This window comes from Elgaria multicarinata, chromosome 10 (assembly GCF_023053635.1).
Source record: "Elgaria multicarinata webbii isolate HBS135686 ecotype San Diego chromosome 10, rElgMul1.1.pri, whole genome shotgun sequence".
NCBI lineage: Eukaryota > Metazoa > Chordata > Lepidosauria > Squamata > Anguidae > Elgaria > Elgaria multicarinata.
In genome coordinates, this window is record NC_086180.1 from 75,838,440 (window position 1) to 75,850,639 (window position 12,200).

The 12,200-nt window shown below is 41.4% G+C and overlaps 1 protein-coding gene across 1 annotated transcript in view; it reads left to right on the forward strand.

The window, feature by feature from the left end:
* Positions 1-12,200, forward strand: part of FSTL5 (follistatin like 5) — a 422,510-nt gene that overhangs the window by 282,924 nt on the left and 127,386 nt on the right. Inside the window, exon 6 of the mRNA XM_063135450.1 lies at positions 1,475-1,641. Within this exon, the coding sequence (XP_062991520.1) occupies positions 1,475-1,641 (167 nt within the window). The remainder of the gene's footprint in view (positions 1-1,474; positions 1,642-12,200) is intronic.

Here is a 12,200-nt window from a genome sequence, read left to right on the forward strand (position 1 = left end):
AGGGAAGGCTTAGACTTCTCCTCCCCCCCCATGTGCTGCAACCCCCATAGGTCACACACACCCCATGCTTATTTTTTGAGTACCACCCCACAACTACATTTTCTCACTGACAAACAAGCTTTGTGTGCACAGGAAAAATCTGATGAATAAATGCATTCAAAGAAGCCAGTTGTTCCTCAGCATGAATTTTGAGATAAGGCAGTCCTGTGAGAGGGTGGTAAAATTCATTCTATTGTTAAGTATACTTCGGACACAATCTTATGCATGTTTAGATAGAAAAATGTCTTACAACTGGTTTTGGAATCCTGGAAGTTGTAGGACTTTTTTCTGTCTAAACATGGTTAGGATTGGGCCCTTACTTTCTTGTGCACTTTCCCCAGTTGGCTGCCCTCCAGATGTTTGGACTTCAGTGCTTATCACCCCCAGCCAGCATGGCTAATATGTCAGGTGGGGGAAGGCCCATGGTCCCCATCCATCTGCTCCTTTTGATGTTAACATTGACATCTCCAGCCTGGTTTACAGAAATATGGTTGCCAAACAAACATGGTTGCCAATGTTATATATAATTCCACTTGAAACAATTATTTAATAGGATGCCCCCTTAAAAATTACACACAATGAGTCTGTTCAGACAACTCATTAAGCCATGGTTAGGCTGCTAAACCTTTTGCAGCAAATGGTTAATGAGCATCTTTAAACCATGGTTATGTAGCCACCACAGAATCAGTTGGAAGGGGCCTACAAGGCCATCAAGTCCAACCCCCTGCTCATTACAGGAATGGCTCACATGGCACACTAAGCCATGTTTAGCTCAAAATGCTTAACCACTGTGGCTTAGCATGTTGTCTGAACAGGTGTGCGTGCACGTAATTTTTGTTTGTTAATTGTGGGTTGTTTGGGAGTGAGCAAGCATGCTGAATTGTGTTTGGATTAAAACTCTGGGTTGTTTGTCCATCATCTACCCAGAGTTCTGGGTTTGGACATCATGGAAAACAACCCAAAATGGGACATTCCTGGGTTGTTTAGCAAAGCAGAAGTGGGTGACTGGGTGGGAGCTAGCACACTCACTTGCTCCCATGTGCTCCAAAACAACCCACGATTAATAAACTATGAGTTGTTTAATCATACAAACCAGTCTACTATTGATATACTGATCCAGAAGGATGCTGCAATAATATTGCCAGGGTGATCAAATACTTGACAATATTTTTAATGTATGTTTGAAGCCAGTGTGTGCCATGTTCTTTTTTTTCGGAAATCATTTCATGTTAAAAGACTCTCTTGTTACTAGGCAAATACTTATCAGTCAATCTAATTGAAATGTCATGCTGACCTTTTGTTTGAAACACTTATACTTCCTGCCTTCATTTAGAAATTATTTTGCCTTTGATTCAAATTAAAACCTTAGAGCTATGGAGGTGTAGAAAGAAACCCTGCATGCTAATTAACAGTGAATGCAACATATCTTTTACAGAAGTAATTCAGCTGAGTCTGCCAGAAGATCAGAAAATAAGCATCACTGCAGCAACAGTAGGACAAAGTGCAGTTCTAAGTTGCGCCATTCAGGGGACCTTGAGACCTCCCATCATCTGGAAGCGGAACAATGTCGCTCTGAACAACTTAGATTTGGAAGACATCAACGTGAGTGATAAAAGACTCTCGGGCTATTACTGGAGTCATTATAAAACCTTTGCCATACAAGCTAGAACAGTAGCATTTGTCAAACTGACAACTGCTCCTCGTTGTTGCTCCTCTTCTGATGCAGGACAGAGTGAGCCTCTTGTTCAGGTCAAAAGACTATACTGGAAATGCCTCTTAAACTAAATGACCAGCTCTGCAGACGTTTGGTGCATAGACAAAAGAAAAGGCCGAATACAAATTCCCCTGGCAATAAGGATGTTGCATTTCTTCTGTAAGAACAGACGTGTAAAAACAAACAGAAACACTGCACAACATCACGTAGCGAACCATGTACTTTGAGAACTGGCCCAACTCTACTTTATCATGCACAGAATACTCCTGGTCCAGTCACACTTTGGCCAAGTATAGTGTATTAAAGGATCTGCAATACATGTCTCTAGGGGTTTCATATCGGTTTTGGGGGACTCTTCTGCCCCAGCTACACCACTGAGCATCCCAGTCCTGCTCTGATGTAGTTATGAATCTGCCTGGGCAGAAATAAACAATTACAGCTCCCAGGCAGCCTCTTCTAGTGTTGAATGTCATTTGGGTTGGGGAAGGGGAGGGTTGACCATCTTCATATGCTGCATAGCTTTCCCTTACTACAGCTTACTTGATATGGCTGTAAGGTATAATTTCACCTGTAATTCTTGGCTACCACTGACTTATTGAAAGTTGCACCAGTCTAGTGTCACCATCACACCTGATAAACAGGAACTAGAGCTCTCCAGAGCCTCATGATTTCATTGGTCATTCCAGGACAAGAAGGGCTCCAAGCCTTAGAAACACACCAGAGGTGTTTTCCTGGTGGGTCTGTATTTATTATTACATTTATATCCCGCCTTTTTTCTTCTAAGGAACTCAAGGCTTTTTTCTTCTAAGGAACACAATCCTCCTCCTCTCCATTTTATCCTCACAACAACAACCCTGTGAGGTAGGTTGGGCTGAGAGTGTGTGACTGGCCCAAAGTTACCCAGTGGGTTTCCATGGCCGAGTGGGGACTAGAACCCGGATCTCCCGACTCCCAGTTCAACACTCTAGCCACTATACCACACTAGCTCTCTAAAGCAAGCCAAGTTGCATTTATTTATTTATTATTTATTAATTACATTTCTATACCGCCCAATAGCCGGAGCTCTCTGGGTGGTTCACAAAAATTTAAACCATTCAATGTATAAAACAACAGTATAAAACCATACTATAAAATACAATATAAAAGCTCAACCAGATAAAAACAGCCGCAATGCAAAATTACAAATTTAAAACACCAAGTTAAAATTTATTTATAGACTGTTAAAATTCTGGGAGAATAAAAAGGTCTTCACCTGGCGTCTAAAAGCATATAACGTAGGTGCCAAGCGAACCTCCTTAGGGAGCTCATTCCACAGTGGGGGTGCCACAGCAGAGAAGGCCCTCCTCCTGGTAGCCACCTGCCTCACTTCCTTTGTCAGGGGCTCGCAGAGAAGGACCCCTGAGGATGACCTTAGGGTTCGGGCAGGTACATATGGGATGTACCTTCCTGGACATGTTGCATGCCTGCTACATTATTATTGACTTTCAACAATTTTGTCATCCCACTGGCTCTGCTAATATTTTCATGCCTAACTATGCAACACTAAAGGCAAAATCGAACTTATTTTCATACAAACATAGCAGGATCCCAAGGGATGTGCAACACGTTTCTCTGCCTGCTACCTTTTAGTCATGGAATGAGACATCAAAGGAGCTGAAATAAACAATGACAGATTCAGATCTCATACTGCAGTCTATTTGACCTGCCCTAAATATCGCTCCACGTGGTCTCATGAATTGTTATCAGTGCTTAGAGAGAAACGATAAATAGGCTCTGGTCATACACACACCACGGATGTTAGGCTGCAAAGCTCTTTTATTAAGATACTGTGAACTAATGCTAGTATATTACCAGAGTGCAAACCCAGGGAAAGCCAAATAATCAGTTAAAATTCATATACATAGTAAAGTGTATGAATATCTGTAGTTTTAACATTCCTGCATTAATGTAAAGACATTGGGGGATGTAGTCTGTATTTTCAATATTTGTCGATATAAGTAAGCAAGATAATTTTGTTTTTATTTTTATATTGGGCCACATTAATATGTGGCATTAATATGTCGCATTAATATGTGGCATTAATATCCAAATACCAAATAATTTTATTATGGCCATAGACCTGCAGATTAAAAATAAGATAGAAATACAGTAATTACAAAAGCAAGCCAAATTAAAAACAGGGAGACAAGTGTCACTGATCAGCAATTTAAAATAAATACAATTAGAACTATTATAAAAGCAATCCAGTAAAAAACAGGGGATAAGCATTAATATCAGCTTAATTATCAGATTCCATAGCCTCCAATTCAGCAGAATGTTTATATTTATTTCTTAGCATCATTTGTCTGACGTGGTGGCCAGAATTAATAGCATGGTTCTATCTTGTCAAGAAAGATAGTGCCCAACTCATCTTGGCCATAAAGAAGAAAAATGTTTTCTATTTTTTATAACACATGCACTGAGCAACTCAGAAATTACTGGCAAGGCATAAAAGCTCCATAACCAGAAGAGAAATGGATGCATTTGCTTTTGTTTGCTTTAAAATGCCAATAACCCTGATTATTATTTTTTCTGGAGACATATTCCAACCGAATAAGCTGGTACCCCTTACCCTATATTGCCATCCATCTCACCTGGATTTTTTTTTACACTTATTCTCAAGGCATGAATTTGGCAGGGCCAGCGCTACCATTAGACAGAACAAGGAAGGTGATTCAAATAGCAAGTGCGGGGTGACGAGTGCCCTGTACTCTCAAACGTAGCCTGCTGCCCTTAGTGCACTGTAGAGGATGTTGGTCCTCTCCCTGATGATGAAGTAAGGTGAAGCATCCAGTCTCCTGTATGTCAAAGAGGAGGGTGTGCCATCTTGTCCTTCATCTCAGGCAACAAAATATCGTGGGCCTGCCCCGTGAGTTTCCTGCACTTTCCCCCACATTAGACATGTGATTCCACCCACATGTGCTAGGTGTGATCATAAATTTGATACTTATTTAATTTACCAAAACAAATGATCAACCACATAGGAAATCTAGAACAGATCCTGCACCACCACCACTGAATTACAAAACTCCTGCCAAGCAATTGAAGTCATTGGGGGAGCAATCCTATGCCCCCCCCCCCATGCAACAACTGGGAAATCAGAGATACTTCAGATTCCTGCATCTGAGCTTGGAGATCTAGGAATCTGCACCTCGAACCCAGGAATCTGCACTCCCCATCCCTTTCCCCTTGCAGCCAGTGTGGAGAGAACCATGTCAGCTGTCTCCCTGAGGTTGCAAAAGCCGCCTCGGAGAGGAGGTAAAGGAGGGTTCCAGTGGATTGTGTCCTAATTTCTCAAAAGCAGATTAAACCATTGTAGTAGGTGTCAGAAGAGAGTCAAGCATAGTCAAGCATTCATGTCCTAATCAAATATTCACCACTTTCCTTCTAAAATCAGTGACAAAATCTCCATTGACTTGAATGGATTTGGATTTTTCCCATTACCCATAGTCAGTTTCACTTTCAGCACAGTCCTATGCATGTTTACTGAAAAGCAAGACCTGTTGATTTAGAGGGACTGAATCTTTTGTAAATGTGCACATGATTGCAGCCTTAATGTAGACAAGTGAGATTTTAAAATGTTTTACAAGCAGAGTAAAAAGGTGGATTTATTGTTTCAATGCATTCTGATGGGCTGGGTGGGTTTTATCGTCTGTCTTTGTGTTTGTGAACACAGAACAAAGGGGTAGTTGATCAGGAAGAATTAAACTGGAATAATGGTGTGTGTATGTCCTAATTGTGTGATGCTATTGAGGTGTGTGGCTGAGGTCTGTCTTTTGCATAAGGCTGCACCCTTTGCTGCGGCTTGCAGTAAATGACTCTGCTAACTTTTTGACATCTATTAAAATTCCAGCTTCAGACTCTTGCACAAATAGCTTTGATGAAATCATTACCTCCCCCCCACCCCATTCTGTCTAAATAGAAATCAAGGCCCAGGAGAGAAACACAGTAATTGGATAGGTCCACTGAGTAGAATTGTGCCTCTAAATTGCACTACGGAACATGAATGTAGCACTTAAGATACGGAACTTCATATAAATGCATTCAGAGGGAATGTGGTGTGCTGTGGCGTATGCCGCACTTTAAATACCAATTCATTTGTTGTACTTACTAAGGCAATTCAGCACTCAAAAAGCCTCAACACCAGTACAATTTCTTCTGTCTCCAGAGGTGGTGTACTTTGTTCTCACGTCTAGCTATATTATGAGCTATAGTGTATTTGTTTAGCCATGAGAGATGACTTTAAATCACCACATATAAACGAAAAACAAAACAAAAAACAACAAAAAGAAATGTATTTTCAAGTATAGAATGTCACAGGTGGAATATGTGTACTAATCATATAATGACCAATGATTGGAGAGGGTAGCTGAACATGACCTGCTACTGGAGACAATGGAATGATATGAAAATGACTCTGCATCAGCTTAAAGAGTGCACGTGTAATAGAGGATGATTTTATTTCATTTCATTTCAAACACAGCAATAGTACCAGTGAGCAGCACAACGTTTGTTGTACATTCAATGTAAATGGAGTTTGGCCATTTGCTTAAATAGATTCGGGGGCTGGCCAGTCCCAAAGTGGGCTAGGAGGTGAAAAAAGTGCCATAAGCCCTTGTCAAAATCCATTTGGACCCTACATACTAAAGATTGCTATGTGCTGTCATGATCTCTAAGGTCAGCCAAGGGAAAACAGGTATGGGGAATCTCTGGCCAGGGCTGTTTCTTGGGGGAGGGGACAAACAGAGGGCTCCATTGGGTACCAAAGTGGAGGACTATAGCAGACTCAACAAGAAGAGAGGAGCAAACCTCCCATAAGATGGAATTTGCCCCAGCTCCAAAGAATCAGAAAAATTAATAACTGCATAAAAAACAAACTGATATAAAACTTATCTGTGTTTACTGCCGACTTGTCCAAACAGAAATGTTAGTATGTTGTCTAACCACATCTAGAGGTCCACGGGCAAGCCACTCTCTAAGGCCATAGCTAGACCTAAGGTTTATCCCAGGATTGTCCTGGGGTCAAACCTGTTCAACTGTGCCACACAGGGCATCCAGCGTTCAGGCAGGGATGAACCTGGGATGGTCCTGGGATAAACCTTAGGTCTAGCTACAGCCCAAGGCTTTTAGCACCCTACGCAAGGGTCCTCCTCCTCCTCTTCATTCTTCCCACAAACTGCATCCCCTTCTATGCCATGCTTTGAGGGTTCCTTCCTTGAAGTGAGGCATAGGTGTGGTGGCCCTAGAGATCATCTGCGCCATGGCAGCATAGGCAATCTTCATAGCCACCTGACCCAGAAGGCCTTGCTTGAAGGAAGGACCTAACAAAGCACAACATTTGGGCCTAGCTGGCTCTCCAGAAAGCCTGCCCCATCAAACTCTCATTCTGGGAGAGTTTTCAGAGCAAAAGATTAGGCAGGCAGGCAGCCTTTCTGATTCTTTGGAGCTGGCAAATTCCATTTTATGGGAGATTTGCGCCTCTCCACTTGTCTTGTCCTTGTTGAGTCTGTTTATAGTACTCCACAGAAGTGAATGGGACCCACTCAAATTGAGAGCCCACTCCTTTCTGCATATCCTATCCCTCTCTGATACCTTTGTCCTTCCATCTGCACAGCCATGTCCATCTTTCCACTTCTTGGTTATGCTCGAATGTGATTTGCAACCAAACTCTATGTATGTTTACTTGCATGTAAATCCTGCTGGGTATGGTGGGACTTACTCCCACCTAAATGTGCATAGGTTAGCAGCTGAACAGTACAATCCCACTGCACATTTACGCTGAACAAAATCCCATGAGTTCACTGTGGCTTACTCCCAAAGAGGTGTGTAAAGAATTGCAAGCTAATATTTGAAACCAAATGTTTATGTTTGTTCAGTATAAGATAAAATGGTCAACATAATGCCTTCCCTTATTCATTCCTTCTTGAACCCTGGGTTTACCTGCATTTGGAAGGAAATTTCTAAAGATATATGATGGCCATTTATCCCACACTAATATCTGAACTAACATCCTCCCCCTCTCTGTATAAGGCACAGAGGTTTCTGGATATATTTCTAAGAACGCGCTCCATTCTTCTGAAATTCCAGCCTTTATTATTATTATTATTATTATTATTATTATTATTATTATTTATTTATATAGCACCATCAATGTACATGGTGCCTTTCTTTTATCTTTCCTATACTGACTCTCCTCCACTTTCTGTTTTATTTAAAAATAGATTCTGATGCTGCAGGCAATTATAAAGCTAATTTTGTCCTTTTCTTAAACAAAGCAAAAGCTGCCTCCTGATTCTGCACACTTGTTGTTGATAGTCTTCTACACAATTATGCCTCACTTTGATGCCTGCTCTCTTTGTTCTATTTTTAAGTCCTCCTGTAAAGTCAATAGTGATTGAATGTTCTTGCCTCTGTAGAAATATGTGGCATTTCAAGAAAAAGAGAGCTAGGGAACCCATCAAAGATTGTTTCTTCTTTTTAGAAGACAGTTTGTATTCCCAAAGCTACACTTCCCCCAAATTATTTTTTGGAAAAACTCTTCATTATTTAATTCTATTACTACAGTGGCTTTATTTTTATTTTTGTATCTTTCCCCAGAGTTTCTTCATCACCTCCTTTATTAATGTAGGCCAGCTTGCTCTGGGTACATCACAATAATTCATATACATGATCAAAATGTACAGTTTTTAAAGAAGACCTCCCCAATTCCCGTAAACATTGCCTTTTTCTATACCTTCTTTCCCCTCATAAAGTGGCTAAGAACTTCATATATTGTCTGTAGAACACAAGGATTGGGCATGACCAACTCCTTTAAAATTTCTCAAAACTGCCATGCAGCTTTAAGCTAGTGCTAGAGGTCCATCACGCAAGTGTTTTCCTCCCACCATTATTCAGCACTGAGTAAAAAATAGTATTTCCAAATATAAAATCATCTCCAGCAACAGTCCTTGACATGCGACAAATTATTTATCTAGATAATCCCATGCTTAATTTGTGAGCCTTGACAGGCTCTCAGTTCAAGATATTATGCCTGCTACACTTAACATTTCTCTGAATTAAACTGCTCAGTGATCTATCTCCCCATACACTTAATACCATATATCCCAGATACTCTACACTTTATTGATGATCTCCTTTAGCCCAACTGATTTCTCTTCCTTCGTTCCAAGTTCTGCAGCATATGTAAATTTTTATCAGCTTCCTATGCATTCCTTCTTAGTTGTCACTTTTATGCTGAGTTAAAATCCATCTAAATACCTTAGCTCTCATTTTTCATCTTTGCATTCAGAATGGTTTCCATTCATAAACAGAGTTTGATTTCAGAATCATATCATCCCATATATATTCAAATACCTCCCTGTTTACCAACTTCATATCTTCATGCTCTGATAATGTACCTGTAGGGGGAAAAAATCCCCCCAATAACCTAGGTTTATTATGCATTTTTACTTCCTGATTTCTCTGGATGACATTTTTAATATCTGAAACACAATTTTAATTAGTTTATACAGTGTGCCTTTGGTGAATCTAATTTACACACTGATGCAAAATTGCAAATATTTTAAATCAAAGTGAAACAAGTGATTTTCATGGAGCACACTCCCTTGTAATGGCCTACACTTCAGTCTAAATATTCAAAGATGAAAAGATACAATTATGTTCACATGCTGCTATGTACAAGGACCTCTGTAAGTACATCCATTATCAGATAGATAGATAGATAGATAGATAGATAGATAGATAGATAAGAGGTTTCTGGTGGGCAGCTATTAGGTCACTGTGTGAACAGAATGCTGGACTGTATGAGCCCTTTGTCTGATTCAGTGTGGCTCTTCATGTTCCTAAATAATCGCTTGTTTGTTGGAGAATGGTGAGAAATTCAGACTCCCTCTCTGTGCCAACCAAATACGATCAGTGGTGTCAGAGCTGATACTATTGAACGTGCGTATGATTTCAGGACATTGCCCAGATCTATGAATGAAATCCCTAAAAGGACTACTTTATGTTCATGGCTCCCGTCCCATCTTTTGAAGTGTTAGTGCAGATTAATTTAACTTTTTTTTTTTAAGTTGAAGGTTCACTTCTTCAAATTTCATTTAATAAAATGGACTTGTGAAAGCACCTCCATATGATAAGATCACAAACATGTGATACTGTTATTTTTATATTTACAAATGCTAAGGCATACAGATTTACTGAAGAGCTGGGATTGCCAACTTCTATATTCTTAGAGGGCTATTGTTTTGTTGAAATTTTACAATACAAAAATTAATTTAAAAAAGAATTCTCAGGGAACTCCCTCAGCCCAAGAAATATACTCTTTGTCCAACAGCAATACAAGCCTTCATATGTGCCCAAGCTACAAAATACATTTTAATCCATAAAGTTCAAACATTAAGTTTAATTACCTTCCAGTAATTCAAAAATTCTTGGCTGGGGGGGAGGGGGAATCCAAAATCCATATTATGGTAATACCTTTGTTCGGAGAAGTCAAGGTCCCCAAAACATCACCATTTTTGTGTAATGTTGAGTTGGCCCTAATAAAGGTGTTGGATCTTTGGATCTTTTCCCCCTAGTAACAGAGCATACCTGCTGAAGCCCAAAATTACATACAAATATGTAGAATTGCGTATTATAAACAAAATTCAAGTGACAAATGTGGCATTCAAGTATGAGATATCTCTGTTTCTTCCTACTTAATGCATTTTTGTTGCTCTATCTTTTAAGTGGTGACACTCACCATGCAAGGAAGAACAGGGCTGCATTGAGTCACCCTGCCCCATCACACCATAACAAAGCTTGTATCTTAGGGCTCATTTACACCAAGCAGGATATTCCACTATGAAAGTGGTATGAAAGCAGTATATAAAAGACAGGAGCCACACCATTGCTTTATAGTAATATTGAAGTGCACTGCAGGATCTACACTATTGCTTTATAGTAGTAATGAAGTGCACTGACAACTGGGGGGGGGGGGGCATGACACAACTACACCAAGCAGGATATAACTCTCTGAAAGTGGTATGAAAGCAGTCTATGGTATGTGTCAATGGGCCCCAACAGTTGTCAGTGCACTTCAATACCGCTATAAAGCAGTAGTGTGGCTCCTGCCTTTTATATACCACTTTCATAGTGGAATATCTGCTTGGTGTAGATGAGCCCTTAGAGGTGTCCACGCATATGGTATGAGTGCCTTTCGTGTACAGCTGTACAGGGTTTTAACCCATATGGAAACCTCTTCAGGTACAGCTGTATGTATGAAAGCCTCCATGCTCCAGACATTTATTATTATTATTATTATTATTATTATTATTATTATTATTATTAATAATAATAATAATAATAATATAGCACCATCAACGTTGATGGGGCTGTACAGAACAAAATAAAACAGAATACAAAACACCTTGCCGTATGGCTTACATTCCAAAATCACAATAACAAACAAACAGGGAGGGGAAAGGCCAACCAGCATGGGGGAAATAACACTAATAAAACTTCATGCTCTACGCATAGATGCCTATGGGAGGAGCTTCATTATGATGTGATGATGACAGGGGGTGGAGCCACTCAGCACCACTTCATTCCTGCTTGTGCAGTGAGTTTCATCACTTTTTATCCCACCTGAATAGGGCTAAGTTCTGCCTAATTTTGGCTTCATGGGTTAAAAGAAAACTTTTCTCATGGATCAGTTGCTGATAATCACCACTATTTTGGCTTTGTTTAGGCAGCGTTATAAACTGGGCAAACAAATAGTACCACATATCGGGCCTTGCTAGACCTGCCGGCTTACGCCGGCAGGGAGGCAGGGCTGAGGCACGCTACCGTTAGCGCACCTCCCCCAGGCTTACAGACGGCGGAGACGCAGGGAGGACGGAAGCCCTGTGTCGTCCGCCATTTTTTAAAATTTAAAAAATGCGGCCCAAAGACAGCGGACAAGGTAAGGGTTTTTTTTAATTTATTTTTACGGGGGGGGGGGCGAAGGCTGGGAGGGTGGGTGGCAGGGTGGGTGGCACGGGGGGAGGGTGGGTGCGATCGCGCCGTGCGCCGCCCGAGCCCGGGCAATGCCTGGCATGGGGCGGCATTGCCCGGGCAGCACGCGGCGCGATCGCACCCGCTCTCCCCCGTGCCACCCACCCTGCCACCCACCCTCCCAGCCTTCGCCCCCCCGCCGATGGGCACAGTGCTCCTATGAGCGCTGTGCCAGGTCCGCGGCTTTTTGCGGCTCCTTGCGAGTAAGCGAGGAGCCGCAAAAAGCTGCGGAAGTCCCTAGACGTTCCCCAGCTCTGGCCTGAGGCCGGAGCTGGGGAAAAGGCGCGCCATAAGCGAATTTGCTTATGGCACGTTGGAGGAGGCCTCAGCACGGCCTGTCTCCGGATTCCCCTGTGCGTCATCTGGACGCACAGCA